General features: G+C 40.0%; 1 protein-coding gene across 1 annotated transcript in view; it reads right to left on the reverse strand.

Moving 5' to 3' along the window:
- dnajc27 (DnaJ (Hsp40) homolog, subfamily C, member 27) overlaps positions 1–26151 on the reverse strand; it is a 61192-nt gene that overhangs the window by 4436 nt on the left and 30605 nt on the right. The window contains exons 4-6 of the mRNA XM_034003554.2: positions 24602–24766; positions 23827–23949; positions 14266–14426 (exon numbers count right to left, since the gene is read on the reverse strand). Of these exons, the coding sequence (XP_033859445.1) occupies positions 14266–14426; positions 23827–23949; positions 24602–24766 (449 nt within the window). The remainder of the gene's footprint in view (positions 1–14265; positions 14427–23826; positions 23950–24601; positions 24767–26151) is intronic.

Below are 26151 nucleotides of genomic sequence, written 5' to 3' on the forward strand. Positions count from 1 at the left end.
AGATTAATTCTCAAACTGAACACAGTAGGGATTCAAGGAAATGCATGCACATGGATTAGGGAGTGGTTAACATGTAGAAAACAGAAAGTACTGATTAGAGGAGAAACCTCAAAATGGAGCGAGGTAACCAGTGGTGTACCACAGGGATCAGTATTAGGTCCTCTGCTATTCCTAATCTACATTAATGATTTAGATTCTGGTATAGTAAGCAAACTTGTTAAATTTGCAGATGACACAAAAATAGGAGGAGTAGCAAAACACTGTTGCAGCAGCAAAGTCATTCAAAATGATCTAGACAGCATTCAGAACTGGGCAGACACATGGCAAATGAAATTTAATAGAGAAAAGTGTAAAGTATTGCATGCAGGCAATAAAAATGTGCATTATAAATATCATATGGGAGATATTGAAATTGAAGAAGGGAACTATGAAAAAGACTTAGGAGTTTATGTTGACTCAGAAATGTCTTCATCTAGACAATGTGGGGAAGCTATAAAAAAGGCCAACAAGATGCTCGGATATATTGTGAGAAGTGTTGAATTTAAATCAAGGGAAGTAATGTTAAAACTTTACAATGCATTAGTAAGACCTCACCTAGAATATTGTGTTCAGTTCTGGTCACCTCGTTACAAAAAGATATTGCTGCTCTAGAAAGAGTGCAAAGAAGAGCAACCAGAATTATCCCGGGTTTAAAAGGCATGTCGTATGCAGACAGGCTAAAATAACTGAATCTATTCAGTCTTGAAGAAAGAAGACTACGCGGCAATCTGATTCAAACATTCAAAATCCTAAAGGGTATAGACAATGTCGACCCAGGGGACTTTTTTGACCTGAAAAAAGAAACAAGGACCAGGGGTCACAAATGGAGATTAGATAAAGGGACATTCAGAACAGAAAATAGGAGGCACTTTTTTACGCAGAGAATTGAGTAAAACAGGTTAAAAGGCACTGCATATCAACAGGACACTCAGTACTGCATCTCCAGCACCGCCCCACCCCTTGTTCGCTGTATTTTTCACATACCTCTTCATAGTCGTACATACTGATAAATCATCTCCTGAGCACTCGTTTTATCACCAAACTCCTTAATAATGTGATCCAAGAAATTATGTTATTACTTACTCAAAAAGCTCAGCAAATGTCTGTGATATTCTTTGAGCGCTGGATGCGGAAGCAGCTATCTTGTTTGTTTATGTCTGTGTTATCTCTGTGGTGCAGTGGCTATGTGTATTGCTCAGATCCGGCCCTTTTTTTTTGGCTTCTCCCGGCTCCTAATCGATCTCATTCATTTTAACACACTGGTTATTAACACAGCATCCCTACACACGTTAAAAAATGCAGCAGCAGCTCTAGATTAATTTCACGATGACAGTGGCCGTTAAATGGCTGGTGTCTTGTTTAAGACAAGGGGGAGGAAGTGTAAGATAGTGTAGTCCTGGGGGAATAAGACTACATCTCCCAGAAGGGAGCAGCTTTAATTTGTTTAATTGTTTAATTTAATTTGATTAATTGGTTAATTAGTAATGATCCCCTGCACCTGGCTATCACTGTAAATTAGAGCCAGGTGCAGGGATTTAAAGAGGGCAGCCAGTCTGCTCGAAGCTGCTGTGTGAAGAGCCAGCTTGCGAGTGTGTGCAGGCATACCAAAAGAGAAAGGAAGTGTGAAACTTTTGGTGGAGTGTGCTGTATTACTTTGTGTTTGTTTTGTTTTCTTTGGCAACAGGTAAACAGCTTAGCTGTCCTGTTTATAGTTTAGGTTCCTGTTGTGTTTTAGTTATTGCTCAAGAAAGCGCTAGGTGTTTGTTTTGTTTATTTTGGTTTATAGCGCGTAAGCGCTGAAAACCTCAATTTGTGTCCTGGGTCTGTTTTAAAGGGGCAACGAACCGCGGAGAGGTGCAGCTCGTTTACAATATATACACACACACACATGGATGAAGGCTATATTTGCATCCTGAGCCATCCGGGGAAAAAAAGGCACAATACCACAGTAGTGATGTCAAAAAGTGATAATTCATTTAGAGGAAAATATACTTGAACTTTGACCCATTCGACTCCTTGAGACCATCACTTTCAATTCAAACACAAAATGTCTCGTTTTCAATCACTCGACAACACCCACAGTACAGAAATGTTCATTAATGATCAACAAAATGAGAATACATTTAAAAAAAAATGCTATCTGAGAAACTGGAGATGAACAGGAAATTAAAACAAGGTAAAGGCAATCATCCAAATAAAGCTGAAGCACTAACGGATAACAACATAGAACATCTGTACAGCACTGAAACACTACGTTTAAAAAATACCAACTGTGCTGCTGAACCTCATCTTCTTTAATATTAGCATCACAAGGGTATCCATGTATTATAAAAAATAATAGATGAGCCTCTTCAGTGAGTTACAGGAAAACAATTCCATTTCGGGTTTCTGTGACAGTTTATAAATTACTTATGATGTCACAGAAACCCAAGATAGAATTATTTTCCTGTAACTCACTGAAGCCCATCTATTATTATTTTTGTATACACACACACACACACACACACACACACACAGTGGTTTGCAGAAGTATTCACCCCCCTGTAAAGTTTTCACATTTTGTTGGCACCTGAGTGTACTCCACAATGCTTTCAAATTAGACTTTACATGTAGAATCCACAACGGTCAAGCATGGTGGTGGTGGTGTCATGGTTTGGGGATGCTTTGCTGCATCAGGACCTGGACGCCTTGCCATCATTGAAGGAACCATGAATTCTGCTCTGTATCAGAGAATTCTACAGCAGAATGTCAGGCCATCCGTCCGTGAGCTGAAGCTGAAGCGCAGCTGGGTCATGCAGCAAGACAATGATCCGAAACACACAGCAAGTCTACATCAGAATGGTTGAAGAACAAGAAATTTAAAGTTTTGGAATGGCCTAGTCAAAGTCCAGACCTAAACACCATTGAGATGTTGTGGCAGGACCTGAAACGAGCAGTTCATGCTCGAAAACCCACAAATGTCACTGAGTTGAAACAGTTCTGCATGGAGGAGTGGGTCAAAATTCCTCCACGGCACTGTGAGAGACTAATCAATAACTACAGGAAGCGTTTGATTGCAGTTATTGCTGCTAAAGGTGGCGTAACCAGTTATTGAGTCTAAGGGGGCGATTACTTTTTCACACAGGGGCTTTGGGTGTTGCATAACTTTCTTTAATAAATAAATGAAATATGTATCGAATTTGTGTGTTATTTGTTCACTCAGGGTCCCTTTTATCTAATATTAGGTTTTGGTTGAAGATCTGATAACATTCAGTGTCAAAAATGTGCAAAAATGCAGAAAATCAGACAGGGGGCAAATACATTTTCACGGCACGATAAATAGATAGATAGATAGATAGATAGACACCCATATATATATATATATATATATATATATATATATATATATATATATACACACACACACACTACCGGTCAAAAGTTTTAGAACACCCCCATTTTTCCAGTTTTTATTGAAATTTAAGCAGCTCAAGTCCAGTGAATAACCTGAAATGGTACAAAGGTAAGTGGTAAACTGCCAGAGGTTAAAAAAAAAAGTTTAGGTTACCAAAAACTGAAAAATAACGTACATTTCACAGTTATACAAAAAGGCCTTTTTCAGGGAACAAGTAATGGGTTAACAACTTACAGCTGTTCTGCAGCAATGGAAGTAAATTAAGCCTTGAAAGTTGATGCTAACAATTCCTACAGGTGTCCCAACTTTTGTTGATTACTTACAAACCCTCTGTCTGTAGAAAAGCAGTATTGGAACAGACTGTGTTACTACACCCTCTCAAGCATTATTTGGACAGTATTGTACTGCATGAAGTAGTATATTGCTCTCATAATGGCGAGAAAAAGGCAATTAACAAAGGAAGACAGACAGACCATTATAACCCTTAAAAGTGTAGGTCTTTCCTTTAGAGAAATTGCAAAGAAAGCCAAGGTGTCAGTGAGTACAGTTTCCTACACCATCAAAAGGCACTTGGAATCTGGAGGAAACTCTGACAGGAAGAGGTCTGGCAGACCCAAAGCCACAACAGAATCAGAAGACAAGTTTCTGAGAGTCAACAGCTTACATGATAGGCGGCTCACAGGACAACAGCTTCAAGCACAGCTTAACACTGGGCAGCAGTGTGGAGTAGTGGTTAGGGCTCTGGACTCTTGACCGGAGGGTCATGGGTTCAATCCCCGGTGGGGACACTGCTGCTGTACCCTTGAGCAAGGTACTTTACCTAGATTGCTTCAGTAAAAACCCAACTGTATAAATGGGTAATTGTATGTAAAAATAATGTGATATCTTGTAAGTCGCCCTGGATAAGGGTGTCTGCTAAGAAATAAATTATTATTATTATTATTAACACTGGTCGAAGTAAGCAAGTCTCAGTTTCAACTGTGAAGAGAAGACTTCGAGCTGTAGGTTTGACCGATCGAGTGGCAGTAAGAAAGCCATTGCTAAGATGGCAAAATAAGAAAAAGAGGCTTGCCTGGGCCATGAAGCACCGCCAGTGGACTACTGAAAACTGGTAGAAGGTCTTATGGACTGATGAATCAAAATTTGAAATCTTCGGTTCATTACGCAGGGTTTTTGTACGCCGTCGAGTAGGCGAAAGGATGGTTCCTCGGTATGTGACACCAACTGTCAAACATGGAGGAGGAAGCGTGATGGTCTGGGGCTCTTTTGCTGGATCCAGAGTCGGCGACTTGCACAGAGTGAGTGGCACCCTGAACCAAAACTGCTACCACAGCATTTTGCAGCGCCATGCAATACCCACTGGTATACGCCTAGTTGGTCAGGGGTTCATCCTACAGCAAGATAATGACCCAAAACATACCTCCAGGCTATGTCAGAACTACCTTAGAAGAAAAGAACAAGACGGTAGGCTTCAAATCATGGAATGGCCAGCACAGTCTCCAGACTTAAACCCCATCGAGCTGGTTTGAGATGAATTGGACAGAAGGGTGAAAGCAAAGCAACCTACTAGTGCAACACATTTGTGGGAACTTCTGCAACAGTGTTGGGAAGAACTTTCCGAACAATATTTGATTTCCATTGTAGAAAGAATGCCACGAGTGTGTCCAGCTGTTATATCTGCAAAAGGTGGCTACTTTGATGAGTCAAAAATTTAGATTAAATTTTGTTAAACAAAACGATTCCATGATTTCTTTTTTATCTCCAATTGTTTATTTGTTCTATGCTTTAATTTCAGAGTACACTGAGACATTAAACTGCGTAAATTTCAATAAGAACTGGAAAAATGGAGGTGTTCTAAAACTTTTGACTGGTAGCGTATATATATATATATATATATATATATATATATATATATATATATATATATATATATATATATATATATACACTTATACACACACACACACACACACACACACACACACACATATACATACACACACACACACACATACACGTATATGTAAATGCAGGTGTAACACTATTGTATATCCCTGTTGCTGGGGATAGCCAAATACATACAAAAGGACGTTTTGCTCTGATTTCCCGCCTTTGTTCCAATTATTCCATTACAAAGACTGTTAATGTTTAAACGTTTTAAAGCAGTTGGATTACGATATAACTAATAATACTAAATTTCCTTTATAAAATTACATTTACAAAATAACTTCTGTAGTGTTCAAAAAGCTTCTGTAAATAAAAATATTTTTAAAGTACAGATTTTCTCTTTGTGTTCCACTGGTAATTAATTTAATGTTGACTGTTAAGTCTAAAGTCAGGATGACATGGAAGGACAATAATCCAAGGTCAAGTAAAACAAAACATACCAATCCGTAAACATATCTGATGACCAGCTGCCAAAGCCACAGCGTGACAAACAGCAAATACTCCAATCCTTTCCAGCCCCCACTCCCAAGAGCAGAGTAAGCTCACTTTTTGGGAGAAAGGTATGGGCCTGGAGAGGGCAGCCATAACAGAGTGAAGGAACTGGAAAGTAAAAAAGGAGGAATAAGCTGCTTTCACATTATATATCTGACAGTAGCTCTGTATGTACAGTAGTGTTCTGCGATACCTCATTTAGGGAGTATCGATACGATACCATGCACAGTATCATGATAATCAATACTATCACGATACTTTGGATCTTACGTCCATTACATGTTAAATGGCTGCCAAATTCCTTTTTTGCAAGTGCAAAGTGCATAAGAGGCTAATACATAATTAATACTGCTACAGCATGGTGGAATGCTTGCTGTTTAAACATTTCCAGTTACAGTGTATTCAAAGGTCATTGCCACCGACTATACAATTCAAATAAAACTGGTAAGAAAGCGCAACACGTAGTGTAAAATACACCATCTTCTTTATTTCTTAATAAAAAGAGACATGGCGTTTCGGACAGCTTCAAATATTCCAATTACAAGGAATCTCTTAATTCTTATATATAACAAAATAACACAGAAATACTTTCCTTGAAGCAGACTTTTTATAACTAGGCCAGATATTTTTACATACAGGGGTATCAGAAGTGCTCTAAAAATGTGAGCAAGGAATGAAAAAATGAAGCACTGTTGTGGAAGCTGATTTACACGGGTACTTCAAGAAATGGCTTAAAGAGGTTCTTGCCTGGATCAATAAACAACCAAATGAGCAAGATGGGCCAAATGGACCTCCTCTTGTTTGTAACATTTCTTATGTTCTTAAAGTCACATATAGCATAACACCTCCATGAATCTATACTGTTCAAATCTATTAGAAAGTAAAACAAGAAAAAAAGAGTATAAATACTAAACTAGACTAGCCTAATTCATTCATGAACACGGTAAAACTTTTTTTGTTTAAATGAACACAATAATGTTTTACAATAGGTAATACACACAAACGTTGTATTCCTTCATTTTAAACACTATGCGTTCATTTTACAATTTTATAGTGTTAGATATTTTGACAAAAAAAAACACATGTTTCTGGCAAAGGACTGATTCTGATAGGACTAAAAACACTGCTAACATACGTAATTCAATAGTGAAAAATTCAAAGTGAAGTATTAATTTAAGGCTACATTTCTAAAACAAACTGGTTACTAATGTAGATGCCTTCCACTTAGGTGCTATTAGAACATAATTCTGTTTAAGCATATTCAAGCCAAATGTCTCTGTCAAAACAATGCCCCAGTGCACCTTAAATAAGAACATAAGACATTTTACTAGCGAGAGAAGACCATTCGGCCCATCATGCTTGTTTGGTTGTTAAAAATCTTGCAAAGAAAGTAAATTAGACAAAAGACTACCACTCTGACTACTGTAATAAACTAAGTGCTTTTTATTGCTTTCATGCAGGACCGGCAGCAGTCTGCCTTGGCGGACGTTTGCAGTGTGACTCGGAAGCTTCTAGGTCCTGTGCTTTCCTCTGCAGGTGAAGCGTCACATTGATCCTGTTATCTGTAGGGAAACTGATATACTAGCAATGAAGTCTGTATTCATTGTGGTCTTTCCACTGCTAATGCATACAATTCAAAACACAGGCGTTTCCACAGCTATCACATTACATACATATAAAATACTTATTACTATAAAATCCAAAGTATATAAAAACATCGCTAACCGTTTTGTGTCATTAAAACTCTACTGCATGTCTGGAAAGTAATTTTTTTGCCGTTTTATAGCAAATGCACTGTAATGACGAAATAAACAAGCATCAATGAACTCCCTGTTGAACAGCTTCTAGCACATTCCCGTTTTATTTGTTATCTTTGCTGTGCTTTTTTTTTTTTTATAAGTAATACGCATTGGGGCTTCACTTACTTAAAGAAAGAACTGAAGAAACTACAGTAAAAGAAAAAAGTTAACTTCAACAAAGAGATCAGGGTGGCGATCTGAAAGATGTTTAAATAAATAGGTGGTGTTTCCTCCCTTGTTTTTCGCTTCTTTAAAACACTTCCGACATTTGGGCGGTCTGCCTTCAATCAGATTGCCGTTGTCATCTGGCTGAAATCCAAAATAGCTCCACACCAAGCTTCTTCTCTGGCATTTGACATTACAGCTGCAATAATTGAATTTTCCCAGAATGCCCAGGGTAGTTGGTCACTTCCGCTAAGTGGAAATGAGTAAGCTTAGTTCATATTGTTTTCAATTACAGAGTTTTGTTTTAAAAGCTCCAAAAAAAAGAAAAACCCCCCCCCCAAAAATCAAAACAAAAAAACCCACTTTATCGATATTTTAATTTTATATTTAAAATATTAGGTATCATAGGATTTTGGTATCATGATTAAGGCCCTGTGTAGATCACGATTTCACGGGCTGCGCGGAAATCGTGAAATTAGCCCAATACCACGATTTTTACAATATATTTAAGAAATAAAAATACATTATTTTGTAATTATTATTTGTATTTCATTAAAAAAAAAAAAAAAAATCACATAAACAAAATTGTACTGCTGTGTGTTTGTGCGTACTATTCGCCATGCACATAGTGCTGTGCAGTGATTATGTCATGTCATATGCAATCTAGGTGGGAAATCTAAATACTACACACTGTAATCAAGAAAATGGATGTCTCTAAAAAGGCTAAAAATGTGTCTGCAGCAGATCACGTAAAGCAGTATCCAGCAGGAGTTTTACACAGCGATGGAGGTAAGCTCTTCTGTATGTCCTGCAACGTTACTGTAGATCACTATCGAGAATCGGCTGTTGACAGGCATTTAGATTCAAGTATTCACCAAAAGAGAAAGGCAGAAATCTAGATTGGTAATGCGACTGCTTTACCTGCAAAGAAACAAAAAACGGTGACTTCCATGTTCCAAAAGTCCACTGAAAACCATGAAGCACAAAACACATTAAGTTTGGACCTGACTGAGGCGTTTGTTTCCGCAAATATCCCTCTTGAAAACTTGGACAAACAAAAGTTACGTAAATTCTTCAGACTGTATGTAGCAAATGGTGGAGTGATTCCTTCATCAGCCCAGCTGAGACACAAATAATTACCTAAAGTTGCCGAGTATCACAAGCAGGAGATTATGGAATTGGTAAAACAGTCTGGTTGCTTGTCGGTGGTCACACTGGCGAGTTGAATGATGCCCAAGATCAGTATGTGTTACACATTGTATTTGTTTTGCAAGACCTAAATGGTGAACATGCATCTGACATACTAGAACTGAAAGCTGTCCTTGCAGATACACTTTACCTACAGGCTGTTAATTACAACACCGTTTCACAAGCTATTGTCAAGTGCTTGAATAACTTTGACGTTGATTTTGATGATATCAATGCATTTATCTCTATATTTGATGTTTAAAAAAAAAAAATCTGTACACAACATTTATAAAACAGTTCTGCGCACATTACGCGAAATACAATACTTTACCCGTGACACTGCCGTGAATCTTGAAGAAAATCTCTGCGATTTTCACAGTGCCTTAATCATGATATATCACGAAACACTAATGGACAGTGGGTCAGAGTCAGGGTTAAGCAGGCTTTCTGCAAGTCCATTTAGCAGGAAGTTAATTCTACAGTGACAGTGGAGCAATAGGAGTGCTTCTGTGTCACAAACTCACATTGCTTGTATTAAAAGACCTTTATAATGGCGAGCAGAGTTGGGGTCAATTCCAAATGGAATTGGAATTGAAAAATGAATTGGAATTGATATTTTGAAAGGAATGGAATGTATCAATGCCATTTCAATTCCACCCATTTTTGTACAAATAAGTTTCATTGAATTGCTTGAAAAAACATAACAGTTTCAACTATTTCCATATCAATACTGTGCTGAATTGGATAAATATATATTTAAATTTATAGTCTATATATTCATCATAAAGTACTAAAGCATGACTGTTACATTTGCAAAGCTTTGTGCATTTTGATTGTGAAAAGTTAACTTTAAACTCTTGATAGGTAGTATGACACTATATAACCCTTGCTCATGGCATTTTGGCCCATATCTTCATTAGCTGCCAATGTGACAACTGCTTGCAAGTACTTCTGAGTTAAATCTTATAAGTAATTTCACTGTCATGCTATCATGCCTATCCAACCTGACCAGACCACAGTGCATAGCTTCATGCCTGACCCTCAACCCAAGAAGTGGAAGGCCACAGATTCTCACCAAGTGAAACTGACCGACAGCATCATAGCTAATGATCCCCTGCCCCTGACTATCGTAGACAGCACAGACTTTCGCAACGTCTTCAGCATGGCTAAACCATGCCTAGCAGGAAACATATCAGCAAAAAACATATTCCTCAGCGCGCTGCCAGTATCCAAGATCAACTGAGGAGTCAAATGCAGCAAGCCCAAGACATCTGCCTAACCATAGATCTGTGGTCGAGCAGAGATATGAGCTAATTTATCGGCATCATGGGGCACTTCATCCTGGATTATACACTACAAAGCGTCACGTTGGCCTGTCTGCGTTTTAAAGGCAAACACACTGCGGAAAACATTTTTAGAATGTATGAGGAGACAATGGCATGCTACAACATAGCTAACAAGGTATCTGGCATAGTAACTGACAACACCACCAACATGCTGAAGGCATTCACCATGTTCCCACAATCAGATGTCCAGGACAGTGACACAGATCAAGATGTGGCAACTGACAATATTGAACTGGTCAGTGTAAGTGACGCGCTGGATTATTTGCCACCTGAGCAGAGCCCTTGCTTTGCTCACACTAGTAGACTAGTATCATATTGGCACAAATCCACCAAAGCCACAGATCCTAGAGGGACATTTCAAGCTGCAGCTTGTGAATGCCACCAGGTGGAATAGCCAGTAGAAGATGCTGAGGTCCATTCTGCGAGTCCCTGCATAAGTCCTGTCTGAGCTTGATGCCCCGTGTAAGCTAACACCTTAAGAACCGAAACTCATATGGGAACTATGTGAAATACTGGAGCCCTTTCAGGATGCCACTGACAAGTGCCAGGGTGATCAGTTGGTCACTGCCAGTTATGTCATTGCATGTGTCCAGGGTCTACGTCATATTGTGGCCCATATCAGGGAAACCTACAACAGCAAGTTAGTGGTAACCATGCAGTCTTCCCTGGAGAAACACCTTGCCAAGTTTGAGGACATGGAGTGTTTCCAGGTGACTGTTACTCTGGACCCACGTTTCAAATTGGATTGGTGAATGGGTGAAGAGGTGCACAGCATCAGGGAACTGTTGACAAACAAGGTCACCACTCTGTCTCCAAGAGTAGCTGCCATGGCAAGGGATTCAACATCACCCCCACCAAAGAGGCGCACAAAACATTTTTCATACATGACCAGCCACCATACACCAACCACACCAAGCACAACTGCTTCTGCCGAACTCACTGATTCTTGAGCCATGCCTGTCAGAGGATGCTGATCCTCTAGCATACTGGAAGTAAAGCCAGATCAAGTTCCCTTTCTTAGCCCAACTTGCCTGCAAGTATCTCCCCATACCTGCCTCATCAGCACCCGTAGAGAGACTTTTTAGTGTGGCAGGCAAAGTCACTATGTAACACAATTTTTGTTCCTGGGTAGTAAGTGTTATTTTCTAATTGCTTATGCCTCAAAAGTATAGAACATGGCTATTATTCCCCACAAACTTTGCTTTTGTGACTAGGACAGTGATATTTTGAAATTTACCTATTTCCAATGAGAAAACGGGCAAATTTGTGTCTTTTCTTTCACATAAAGTCAGAAAAAAACAACATATGAATCCAAATTAACATGTATTTATACTAAAGTAATACAAAAATGACTACAAAAGATTTAGAAGTGAGTAGTTTTTCGAGATTTACGATTATACTGTAAATCACTTTCACAAATCAGCCCCCAAATGTAGTCTCCCATCATGTTCTCGTTATACTGTCCTTGGTAGCGGCGTTCAAAGTCCAGTATATCCTGGTGGAAGCGCTCGCCTTGCTCCTCCGAGTACGCTCCCATGTTCTCCTTGAATTTATCAAGATGAGCATCAAGGATATGGACTTTGAGGGACATCCTACAGCCCATTGTGCCGTAGTTCTTCACCAGAGTCTCAACCAGCTCCACATAGTTTTCGGCCTTGTAATTGCCCAGGAAGCCCCGAACCACTGCGACAAAGCTGTTCCAAGCCGCTTTCTCCTTACTAGTGAACTTCTTGGGGAATTCATTGCACTCCAGGATCTTCTTTATCTGTGGTCCGACGAAGACACCGGCTTTGACCTTTGCCTCAGACAGCTTAGGGAAGAAGTCTTAAAGGTACTTGAAGGCTGCCGACTCCTTATCTAGAGCTCTGACAAATTGTTTCATAAGGCCCAATTTGATGTGCAGTGGTGTCATCAGCACCTTCCGGGGGTCCACCAGTGGCTCCCACTTGATGTTGTTCCTCCCTACAGAGAACTCGGTCCGCTGTGGCCAGTCCCGCCTGTGGAAGTGCGCCTTGGTGTCCCTGCTGTCCCAAAGGCAAAGATAGCAGGGAAACTTGGTAAAACCGCCTTGGAGACACATCAGGAATGCCACCATTTTGAAGTCTCCTATGACCTTGATGCCATCTCAGAAAAATGCAGATATGTATCCACTTAGGCAGCTGCAACTAAACTGAACTGGTGGGCTTAAGGCCCCTGTATTTATACTACTATTTATATTACTGGAAAGTTCTAGAAAGTTCTAGAAGTTACTCCAAGTTTACTCAGCACTTAATCTATCTGGAATGTTCTGGAAAATAGGTAAATTTCAAAATATCACTGTCCTGGTCACAAAAGCAAAGTTTGTGGGGAATAATAGCCATATTCTATACTTTTGAGGCATAAGCAATTAGGAAATAACACTTACTACCCAGGAACCAAAAAAAAAAAAAAAATGTGTTACACGGTGGTATTCAAGCCTGAACGGTGTAATCTAAGTGATGTTAAATTTGAAGAGCTTATGATTATCCGGTGTAACCATGATAATGTTCATGTTTGAATACAGATGCTGAATGAATAAGACTAAACTATTATGTTGATACTGTATTATCTGTACAGTAGTAGATACTGTAGTAGGTATCACATGTACAGTATTAGGAGGCTGTGTGGTTCAGTGGTTAAAGAAAAAGGGCTTGTAACCAGGAGGTCCCCGGTTCGAATCCCACCTCAACCACTGACTCATTATGTGACCCTGAGCAAGTCACTAAACCACATTGTGCTCAGTCTTTCGGGTGAGACGTAGTTGTAAGTGACTCTGCAGCTGATGCATAGTTCACACACCCTAGTCTCTGTAAGTCGCCTTGGATAAAGGTGTCTGCTAAAATAAACAAATAATTATACATTTATACATCTGTAGATAACATTATGCTTATTTGTTTTTTTCCTAGTATTTCTTAGTCTTACTGTCTTATCTTTTCTGTGGATTAGATTGATTTGCTGCTTCTTTTCTTTCACACCAAGATGTTATTGTTTGAAACGATAGCGTCATTTTCAATTCTTTATTATAACACTATCAAGGAGACTTGTCTGCAGATACAAAGCATTTGTAAGTGGTCACTTTCAAGTTCATGAAAAATGTACTCGCACCTATTTTGAATGTAGATGCACTGAAACATATATAATAATCTGAAACAATTCTTAAAAGACACGTTATTAAAATTAGATTTTCATCAAATACAGAAACTAAATGAAGACAAAATGATCAAGCATCCCTTTCCACTTTTCTGAGATCATCTGTGGTTGTTTCCAATACTGCTGAAAAGATCAGCATCAGTCATTCTATTAAATACACAGCAAGATAAGATTGATGGATTTTAATCTCCTTCCCTTGACTGGACTACAATTAAGGGAAAAGAACAGACACCTGATTCAAGACTTTCAAAGTCCATTCAACATACATTGGAAATACCATTAACTTGTGGATATATAGACACTAATATTGTTCATCTGGTGTTTTGGCTAATGGGTATGCTATGCTACCTATTTTACATTTTTCTTTGTACCAGATATTTTTTACTGACACCCATCCTCTGTTATTGCCTTTGTGTGGGAAGAATAGAATTGAGGGTCATCTCACACTGAATACGAGCTCTGCAAATTATAAATAGAAAATGGAATAGAGATTTATTTTAAATAGATAAACTGAAGTAAAATGGCAAATGTATAGGGGAGGGGAGTGTACATTACTAATTATTAAACATCATTGAAATGTAGGTACAAATTCTATTATGATCATAGGTAGTAATCACTTTGCACATCTGTAAAATAAATAATCACCACTATACTATATACACACATTCCATGGCCGCCTGTAGTTGCATATATGGCTTTTAGTTCCAGTATGACCACACACACTGACCTTGTTGCCCCTGGTTTGACCCCCAGCATGTCCCAGCTGTCCTTGCTGCTCCTGATCCTGCGGATGGTGTCGGCTTGCTCCCGCGTGAAGCCCACGTTGACCCCTGACACTGGACGACGCCCCCCATTCTCACACATGTCAGCGATGGAAGAGAAGAAAGCCTAGAAAACAGTCAATACAGTTACTCACTGCTTAGAATTCAGCGTGGACTAATGGTTACTGTAGGAGGCATTGGTTTAATGTTTAAAGTTTAGGTTTTGGCAAGCAGACTGGCCAAGTATACAGAAATAAGGGAATGGGAAGCAGTGATGCCTTGTGGCCTTATGGTCAGAGCTAAGTGACTATTGGTTACAGCCGAGGAGCTCTGGGGCACTGTGGTTTAGTAGTAAGGAATAAGAGTCGGGGATGCTGTTTTACTATCGTACTCAAAGCAGAAAGACAGTGCTGTTTAACAGACCTATGCCACAATTACATCACAAATGTAAACAACCATTGCATTATGGGATTGACTGGGGGAAATCCGCCGCTGTAGTCGTAGTTGTTGTTTTTTACCGAAGCGTTTATTATGAGCAGAGATTACAGATGTTACTATAGCGACGTTTACAGCCATTTATAAACATGCCTAAACTTACTTTCCTATTTACTAAATATTCAACTAAAGACGTAGTTCATAGTCTTGAACACTCTCTGTCTGTTGCTCAGCTCATCTGAGTCTACACAATATACTTGTCAAAGCCACTTTTTTGCAAATCTTTTACTCTGAAAATGACAAAGGAACAAATGCACAAAATCAGATGTCTTTCTTGATCACGCTATATGAAACTTAAAAAAAAAAAAATCTCACTAAGGGCTGAGATACTGTCCCAATATAAAGATATATTTACTATATCTCCTATAAAGTATAATGGTGTATAGCAGCAGTTCCCAACCTGTGGTACTGTGGTACACGAGCATTCTGCTAGAGAGACAGAATTAATATATAGATGAACCTGCTTAATAAAAAAATGTACATTTGTTTATATGTGCAGTAAATGATACAAAACATACTTTTTTCTAATGTCAAAAATGTATTATTATTATTATAATTTAAACAGCTAGATTTTGTAAGAGCTTTTTTTGTTATCAAAATGTTTGCATTTGTTTACAAGTAAATGACACACAACATATATCTATAGTTAAGGCTATGATTTTGTCACAGAAATTGTGAAAATCATGAATTTGAATAAAGTCTGTGAAATCATGGAAATGAAGGTAAAATGATTAGGCTCTTCCTTTATTTATATAAAAAATGCAGTGTCATGCACTGAAAATACAAATCTGTGAGTGTCTGTAAATTGTTTGGTTGTGTATGCATGCAGTAGCTATATAGGTCAGTGAATGAGATATGTAGCTGAGCAAGCATGTAAATGGGTGACAGCTAAAATACAAAAAAAATAGTGAGTGAGCTGTTTTCTGTAAAGACAGAAGAAATGCATCAGAGAACAGAAGTGGCTTTCTTTACAACATGCTGTTTCAGAACCGTGGAAAACTTTAAAGCCTGGTTCATAACTTCTGTTGCAGATAAATGCGATACGTCAGGTGCTGTGCAGCTTCTCTATGTGCTATACGGAACGCATTGTGTCGCAGCCCTTTTGACTGTGCAAAGTGGTCACAGCTGATGTTCATACTTTAAGTACAGACTGCATTCGTGAAATTGAATAAATTGACATTTGAGTAGATGTGCTGAGTTTGTACCTTAGACAGAAAAAAAAAAAAAACACAAATAGAAATTCATGGGGCGGGAGCCCAGGCTATTAGAATAGTTTGTTAGTTCGTATGTTGAGTTGGTAGAGGAGAGACCTCTAGAGAAAACATATACAAGAGGTTGTCTTGCTGTATGAGGAGAGGCGTGGCTTCCAATACTGTGCCTGTGTATGGATTATGTGTATGTATGTGTAAAAATAATGTGATATCTTGTAACAACTGTAAGTCGCCCTGGATAAGGGCGTCTGCTAAGACATAAATAAATAATAATAATAATAATAATAATAATAATAATAATAATAATAATGATAATAATAATAATAATAATATGTATGTACCTATATCTCTCACTCAGTGGAGGGGAAAAACGCCCTTGTGGGAAGAAACCTCTGGTGGTCCTGGCAAAGAGATAGCCCCCACTCCGGACAAGCTAGCAATACTTTGTTGGGCTGTGGAAATGTCAGAAATGGAAGAGCGAATTTACAAGTCAACTGCTGAAGAGGACCAGCACCCCAGACTCTTAATGAGATGCTGGTTGATTCTCGTCTTGGCTGCTGATGTTGCTGCCCCGATCCTGAAGGAGTGAGGGGTGTAGAACTGGGGTGGGAGGCCTGCCTTGGAGATCAGGGAGGCCAGGTGGGAAGAGAACCAGTGTCTCGATACGACTGAGCGGGAAGGATCCACGAACAACAGGTCTGATGGGAGGAGGGGTTTTCTGCGTGCCAGCTATCTTGACATGGAGCTGTAAGGGCAGAGAGGAGAGTTGATCTTTGACAGCTGAATTAACTGGCCTTGATGGAGCTGATCTGTTTTGGAAGTGCATCGTAGGAGAATGAAGTGGGATCCGGGAACCAGTGAGAGGTCACAGGAACGGATGCCGATGGAAGGAAAACTGGCGATTGATGGAACTGTGAACTCTGCGCATCTGAGGAATCCGAACAAAGCGGTTAAACACATTGTCTCTATGAGTAGGTCGCTGAAAGGATTGAAGGAGCCATTTTGAAGGATTTGTATTAAATTGAATAAAAATGTCCACCGATATACGCGATGGGGAAGATGGAGCTGTGCTTTACATGATTCCTCGCAGTGTTAGGTGGACTGCCAGAATGGACAGCAAGATGAGGGAAGGAACTGCCAATATGCTATAGTGATACTGGATCCTGCTGATGTATGATTTAATTGTGCCTGGAGCCAGATGGAAAGAGTCTCTTGCATGAGAGGTGAAAGAGAGGATCCAGCCTTATTGAACGGAATAGGAAGAATCCGATTTTGAGCACAGAAGGCTGAATAGCAGTTCCAGCCTGTGGTGTAAGATGACCTTGTGGATGGAACGAGAGCTGAAGCCACATAGTTTCTGGCAGATTGAAGAAGCTTGGATAGAGTTCAGTTTAGCTGAACACCAAGTGCTGGAATAGCGGGACCTGCCATGGGACTGGAGCTGCTGCTGGGATCAGCTGGCGGAATCTGGTGATCTGGAGGAGAGATAAAGCATCGGCAGCGTTATTATGAATGCCTGCGATGTGGCGTGCTTGAATGAAATTATAAGACACTGAAAATCCATACAAGGCGGCAGAGTAGGCTCATGATGAGAGGGGAGGATGAACAGCCTTTGTTGATGATATGCACTGTTGGTAGATTATCGCTGAAGAATAGGATTGACTTCCACTGATGGCCCCAAAGGTAGACAGCTGCTACAATGGGACGTAACTCCAGGAGTGCTGTAGCCTTGAGATGCACGGCTAGGCTTTGAATTTCCAGAGGCCAGCTACTGGAGATGCACCTAGAAATTAGGCATCTGTGAAAAGGGACAAATCGTGGGGGGCTGAGATGTAATTTTCATAAAATAGTGAAAGCCCGTTTCAGTTTTGGATTAATAATCCCCACATTTGAATGTCCTTCCTGGATTTGGTGGATATGTTTATCCGAGCTACCAGGCTTGATGCTGTAGAAGAAAGAGCGAGGAGATGTAAAATGAAGGGCTACGAATGGTCCTGCCATAAACCCTTTTTGTATCTCAGATTGAATGAGAGTGTTGACTGATTGAGGGTCCGAAGTTGCTGAGTGTAAGTTATTGCAAATATGCAATGATACTGGGATTCTTGACAGGCCCATAGAAAATCCATGCTGCAGACCGTTGATGAGGTAGATTGTGAATAGCTGGTCTGGGTGATGTTCGAGGGCTTCAATCAGAGCTGGGATGATTATATAATATAAAAGATTATATTTCTTAGGGGCAGCTGGGCAAACTGACAGAGTGGGCATCGCCACAGTAGTTGCAAATATGAAGATTCCTGCAAAACTTTGATGAGCAGACAGATGCATTGAAGTTATTACAGATTTGCTTGGAGCTGGCAAATCTGATGTTACGACTGTATTTATCTGTGTTCCTGGAGGAAGAAGGTGGAGCTGATGCGTGGCCTGTGTGGGGGGCTGAAAACTGAGCCGTTATCCTGTCCCTGAAGTGGGGCGGAGTGGAAGAGGCCACTCTGTGGGAGGTTGATGGCAATGCAGTCTTAGGGCACAAGGAAGTAGAATGCACTGTAGAAGCGCAGACTGCGCATGCGTTTGCCCTTATCCCCCGAAAACTCTATTGAATAGACTGGGGTTGGAGGCAGCTAAGTTGATGAGTATGTTTTCTGATGCTAATATGGAAGCTGCTTTTGCTGCGAAAGCTTTGTGATATTCATAAAACACTGTACCTCCATATCTGACTGCTAGATCTGTAATGTAAAATAGATAATGATCTAGCTCCATGCAGCAATGAGGGTAGGCAGTGCATAATGTCCTGATATACAGAAAAAGCCTGCACAAATTCCCCCAGGGTAAGATTTTTTGAGCAGCCAGGGTTCGCTACTTAAGTGTGACAGTGATAATAATAAGAATAAGAATAAGAATAAGAATAACAAGAAGAATATTTTATATAGCGCCTTTCATAAAGGATTATCACAAAGCGCTTAACAAAGCAAGGGAAGACAAGTAAAATAGCAATAAAACAAAACTCATGACCTATACAGAATTGGATACAAACTACTAATAACATTAAAAATCAAGAAAATAAAAACAGCAAAGAATCTAAGGGCCCTTTCACACCTAGTTCATTTGGAGAAGATAATTTGCACTTGAGTTCAGCTGACACCTAAGTTTGGTTCGTTTTGGCAGGTGTGAAACGTCCAAACGCATCAGATTGCGCACCAAACAAGTGGACTAGGATTCACTTAAATAGGTGGTCTCGGCCCAATTGAAAGGGAACTGTAATGCATTTCAACCTCAAAGTCGGACAGTGTGAAAGCAATCGCACTACAATCCAAGATGCAAACGAAACCGAACAAACTGATGTAATGCATAACCCACAGTACATTGTGTGCGGAAAGCACGCATAGGTGTGTACTGTATGGTGAAAAAAAAGAACAATACACATAATGACGCACAAAAACGTCGGTGTTCCTCAGCGATATGTCTAACACGGGTTTCGTGCTGACATTGTAACAGCAGATGTCAAACAAACCAAATGAACGTACATTATGTAATTATTACAGGTGTAGTATTTAATAGACGCTCTGTACACTTAAATCCGCTGATTGTCTTCCAGACGTGTAGCCCTGTCTGTAACCGATAAAGTTCACTGAAAGAACAGATGCAGGCAGTGCACGCATTTTGCAGGATATGCCAGAATCATGGCTTTGAAAATGGCTATGATGCTTGCAAAATTAAGAGGGATTTATAGCTGGAGAAGGCGAATCGTAAAAGCAGACAACATTGGACAGCTATTTTTAAAATTGTGCTTGATTATTAAATGTAATTACACTAATCAACAGTTTACTTTTCTCGAAGGGCAATTGGTAATTTAGTAGGCTACATTGTTGCAGAGTAGCCTACAGTAGCTTACCATAGGCCATTTTTATTATAGTTTACAATGGTTTACTCTTGTATTTTGTTTAAACAGAATCTCAGTGATGTTCTCTTAAAACACATATTTCAGTGATGTGCTTTCTAAAAGTATGGTGTATATAGGCTCCTGTGGCAAAGTGGCTGATTGTGTACAGGTGCAGGAGTGATGCAGTGCACAATGTACAAACAGAGAATTGTAATCCAGTTGGAAACGAGTTTTGTTGATGATAATCCTGGGCTGGTGACCAAACAATAACTCCAGGCAATACACAACAATGTGTAATGCACTGGACGTAAATAGGCGGGTTACAGTCCCAAATAATAAACACACGTATCTTTCCCACAATGTACAAAACACGGCCACCAGTCCTGGGTGCGTGCTGTAGTGCTCGTGGTGGGTGATACAAGTTTATTCGTGACAAAAGTAAAGTGCTATTCCGGGTTTTATGCTGGCCCTTGGCGACAGCTCCGGAACGTGATAGCCGTCTAATTATAAACAAACAATTATAGACAAACAAAAACCAAACACTCACAGTACTTTTCTCACTGGGTCTCTCACAGGTCCTTTCAGTTTAAAAATTCAAACCAAACGAAGGAACAGATTGTGATTCTCCGCCCCCTTTTATGCCGTCACACATGACCCCGTTGTAAACGAGTGCAACTGCCTCTAATCTGTGGCTGCCACATCGTTTCCCTTCCGGGTCAATGCGTTCTTGCTGACTGGCCGACTTCCCGACCCTGGGAATGAACTGTCAGACCAGCCCGTCCAAAGAACTCTGTTCTTGCTGCTTAGCGCCCTCACAGGTCGGGAGGGAGATTTACAACCAAGAATCATTGTATTTCTGTCACAGCTCCATATAAATAAACTTGAAATTAACTTGAAACGGTGGCTTTTTGCTTATTAACAACTTCGGTTATTAACAACTTTTGGCTGGGAACCAAGGGGTTGATAATAAGTGGCATCTACTACATCGTCACTGACATCTGTCTAGGTATCAACAGAAAGATATCATTTTGCTCACATCCACAAATAGTCGATCAGATTCACTTGAATGAATTGTAATGTGAAAGCAAACACATTCTGGTGTGATTACAGATGTGAAAGTGAACTTAAGATGTTCTGAAGATGAAAAAAAGACAACTCGGTAACATTCCGAACGTGCGGCTCAAAAGTTAGACTAGGGTGAAAAATGACCCCCAAGTTTTTCATTTTGGAACAAAACTCAGTTAGTACCCCATCAATAGTCATGTTTCGACAAATGGATTTACGCAGTTGAGGCGGAGTACCTAATAACATAACTTCAGTCTTGTCACTGTTTAACTGCAGAACATTTTGTTGCATCCAGAGCTTGATGTCAGCAATACAATTTGTGAGCACAGAAACAGCCAAGTCAATATCAGGTGTGGTTTGCAGATAAATCTGGGTATCATCGGCATAAATGTGAAAATTTACACCGTGACTTTGAAAAATTTGACCTATCGGAAGCATATATATGCTAAATAGGAAAGGTCCCAATATGGAGCCCAGGGGAACACCAGAAGAAACCAACCCAGTAGTAGACCTGAAACCGCCCAAAGAGACAAAATACTTTCTTTTGTGGAGGTAAGAATTAAACCAGCCTAGGGCTGTACCAGATATGCCAAGCATGTTCTCCAGTTGGGCAAGGAGAGTATTATGGTTCACAGTGTCAAAAGCAGCACTAAGGTCCAGTAAGAGGACCCCAGAATCAGAAGCCATCAGCAGATAATTGACAACCCTGACTGTAGTGGTTCATAAAGATTATTTAACATGAGATGATTATTTAATTGTTGTGCCACAACACGTTCAAGAACTTCAGACAGGAAAGGGAGGTTTAAAACAGGCCTATAACTGTCCACGTTATCAATGAGAAGATTTGTTTTTGTCAATACTGGTGTGATGGCAGCAATTTTAAATACAGAGGGCATTGATGTCCCTGTAGTCGACTGTACTGTGATCTAAACAATCAGAATTAGCAATGAGGATTGAAACTAGGTTTATGTCCTTGCCTTCAATGATTTGCCACCTGAGATGAGGAGCCAGAGTGTGAGTTCTGACAACAGGATCTTGCTGTGGAACGTTGAGAGTGGCTGTTGCCAGGTTGTAGGTGGGGACATCAGCTGCAGGGACTGGAAGTGCTGGACCGGAAGAGACGGCAGTCGGGGCAAAAGTAGCGAGTGCTGAGCCTGGAGAAATGGTGATTGCTGCAGAGTTGGAAGCGACTCATTTGTCCATATCATTGAGCCGTGTACTCATTGAAGCAATTGAAATGGCAATGGGATGTATGAGGGACTTCATGTCCTAGAAAATGTTGTTGTGAAGTTGAAAAATTTGATCTGTTTCGGCTGCATCTCCAGGTTGCTGAACTGGTGTGCTGAGAGAGGAGGCAGGGACCATGACTGGAGAGGAGGGGCAGCAGTGGCTGCCTGTCCTGGGACTCAGAGCTGGCGGGTTTGCTGAAGTACATGTGTGAAAAGGAGGGAACATGGGTGTAGCAGATATGAAGGTAAAATACATTTTAAACAGTGCCATACAATCGCTTCCAGCTGGGATGTTGATGTTGTTAGCATGCAGGGTTTTTGAAAGTTTGGCAAGTGACCAATCTTTATAAAATAGCTGCTCCGGAGACTGAGCCTGCTGGCGGGAGCGTTTTGATCTCTGTAGTGCCAGGCAGAAGGACTGGCTGCTGGGTAGAGGTCGGTGTAAGTAGAAGGTACTGTATTTCCATCGGTAAATGTGAAAGAGAGGTTTTGAAGAGAATCCAGCAGGGATGATTCCTGATCCGAGTTGTCAGGGAGTTGGTCCATGCTGAAGAATCGTCTGATGACAGATTTTAAATTCAAGCAAATGAACGGGTCGCAGCGTATGCAAAAGCAAAACACTTGACAAGGGAGATAGATGTGACTAAGCTTTAAATAGGATTTAGATGATGATTGACATATAAATTAATGATGATTGACAGGCTGAAATTAGAAAAGCCCTAGCTCCTGCCCCCTGAACTCTACCTAAAGGTTAACATTCATGTCTGAGTCTGAAGTATGTTCTGTAAGTTTTGTACTCTAAAGTAACATTTAAAACTTGTCTGTACTTAGTCAAAAGCATAGTCTTTATATTATTGGTTTTGGTGTACTTTAAAAGATCTTGTGTATTTTGATGTAGCTAAAACTACATTATTTGGTGACCTTTCCATCAATTCTTGTTTTTTTGCAGCACCTCGCCCGTGAAATGTACTAAAATTACTGTGGCAAAACCATAGCCTTTACTTTGTAGACCTGTAGGTTCTTCTGTAAAATTAAACAGTTTCGCAAATGTTAACCCACCCACTGATCCCCTTTGACACATACAAAGTAAAACCAACTCAATTTTATTTAATTTCTATCAAAAATATTTATTATTACAATCCACAAATTCTGTTACAATGTGAAAATAATCTAAAGCACTAAATCATTTGACAGATGCACTGTCAAGGGCTAACAACATAGCTACAATACAGCACGGATGTATGGCAGAACACGACCTTTACCAGCTGTTTCTTTGAATCTTTCTTGTTTGCAGAGAACAACCACCTCACCAATTCGTCTGAACTGTTGTCCTCAACAACCGTGAAATGTAAAATCGCTGCTTTCACATCATTCTACTGTAACCTTACTATGACGTCTCCCATTTCCCCCCCTCCTTCCCTCCCGATAAATCCCAAAATGTATCATGGTGAACAATTTGTGACGTAATAGTGTTAGAGCTCTATGTTTGAACAGACGAAATGAGAGATAATGTGGTCTAGTGGTTAAGCCTGGGACTAGGTGGCAGTATGTGTCCCTTAGCTGTTGTGGTTCAAGATGAATGGGAGGCTGTGTAAACCGATTTCCATGGATATTCGGAGAAGCAGGGGCAGTCACTTGTTCTTTACTTACCTGGAACATCTCGCTGATTCCCTCTCCACTCTGTGCTGATGTCTCAAAATAATGGAATCCCCGGCTCTCCGCCCACAGTCGTCCCTCGCTCTCGTCCACCACACGGCGCTTCGAGAGGTCAATCTGAAAGACAGCAGAGAGGGGTCAGTGCTGGGGAAAAGGCATATATTCACACACGGATGTGGGACACAAACCTAAACATTATTCTGCATAGGACTGATTTAAAATTTGTCAAAGACGGACACCAAATTTAGGAATACATGTCTTTTCATTATTGTACTACACATCTTAAACAAGATTTTGCTTTACTATGTGACAAGTTGAAAGACTGTGCCCATTTTGTCTGCACAAATGCAAAAGGCTGTGTGGTCCAGTGGTTAAAGAAAAGGACTTGTAACCAGGAGGTCCCCGGTTCAAATCCCACCTCAGCCACTAACACATTGTGTGATCCTGAGCAAGTCACTTAACCTCCTTGTGCTCCGTCTTTCGGGTGAGACGTAGTTGTAAGTGACTCTGCAGCTGATGCATAGTTCACACACCCTAGTCTCTGTAAGTCGCCTTGGATAAAGGTGTCTGCTAAACAAACAAAAGATTATTTGTTGCAGCACTACAAGTCAATATCAATTTTAATGGGATGCATAGTTCGGACTGCTAAATAGAAAAGAAAAATTATTGAAACTCATTTTATTTTATTTTATGAAGTTAAATAGTGGATGTCCAGAAGCTTTAACCCCGCCATCTCATTCTCTTTATGCAGAATGGTAGGTGGGCCAACCTTGTTGGCACAGACAGTGAAGACAATGTTCTCCATGTTGCTGTGGGAACCAATCTCCTGCTTCATCTCGGCCAGCCAGATGTCTAGCGCGTCGAAACTCTCCTTCTGCCCGACGTCGTACACCAGGATGACTCCCTGAGAGTCCTTGTAAAACTCGTTCCGTACCTGAGAGAGAGAGTCAGAATGGGCTGTGTTTATATAGTGCTTTCCAGGGCAAGTTATATTCTGGACTATGTGCTGTGACTGCAGAAGGCAAAGCAGCACAATATAAATTCATTAGTGCTGTTTCCATCTGCACTATGAAACCGAGTGGTCCAGGTTTAGATTTAGATTTTGGTCTGGGCAACATGAATCGGAGCACAGATTTTCTGTCTGTTCTGTAGTACAGTAGTTTCTGGCTAAGAGAACACCTCTCGAGAAGCAAGCAAAGTGTTCTCTAAGACAGAGTTGACCACCGGACACAATATGCCAAGGCCAATCACAACATGAATAAAAAAATACAAATGTGTTTATTACTTCTGTCATGATGCACGTGTATCAGCATATGAAATGAACAGAATAAGTAAGAGAAAAGCAATGTTGGAGAGAAACTAGTCTAGTGAGTTTGATAATTCGCACAATCTATTTTTTCATTTGCATCTATTTCACATATTTTTCTAAGAATATTATTTTTGTGATCCCCCTATCTATTACTTTATATTTTTTTATGTGATCTTCATTTTTCTACCGTTCCACACCCAAATTTATTTATTTATTTTTTTTACTTTTCTTTGTTTTTGTTTTTTGAAATAATGACTGATTAATTTAGTGGATTTATTTTTTAGGTTATACAATATTTTCACCTCTTCACTCTTCGACTTGACAACAATTTGTTTTTAGGGAAGAGCAGTTCTTCATTTTCTACTAAAATCAATTTTTTTTTTCTCATTCCTGTTTCATAAAATTGTTTTGATTGTATACAATATATAGTTATTGCTTTTAATTTATTTTTCTTTTGCTCCATAAATTAATTTTTTTTTTATAAAACATATATTGTACTGTCAAGAAGGACTGTGTGGAAAGGTGGGGGTATTCACTGACACGAGAGACAGAAGATTTTATTTGCAAACACCGCACAGGTGTCCACCCGCAGAGGGTGCTGTTGTCAGTAAAACAGGACCACAGGGTTACCAATAAAGGTATACAGGTATATTCAGGTGTTCTGTGCACATACAAGTGCTCGAAAATAATAGTGAAAACAGAAGGCGAAAGAAAAAGGGAAAATAAAACACAGTAATAAAACTACAAACAAAAGTGCTGCTTACACAGTGCCCCCACTGCCGCTAAGCCGGTCAGAACGGGTCTCCGTCCTTCACTCAGTTACCCTATACACTGGGGTTGGCCAGGGTTCCCCGTACTTCTACACACGTCCCCTTGGGTACATATTTATTTATATTGCTTTGTGAAATTAGTTATTATGCAAGGCTGTCCCCTCAGCCGGGCTCGCCTGCTCCTTGTTTCACTCTGGCAGCGACACTGTATTTCCCCAAACACGGCCACCCGAGTGCACA

The sequence above is a fragment of the Acipenser ruthenus genome, chromosome 5 (genome assembly GCF_902713425.1).
Source record: "Acipenser ruthenus chromosome 5, fAciRut3.2 maternal haplotype, whole genome shotgun sequence".
Classification (NCBI taxonomy): Eukaryota; Metazoa; Chordata; class Actinopteri; order Acipenseriformes; family Acipenseridae; genus Acipenser; species Acipenser ruthenus.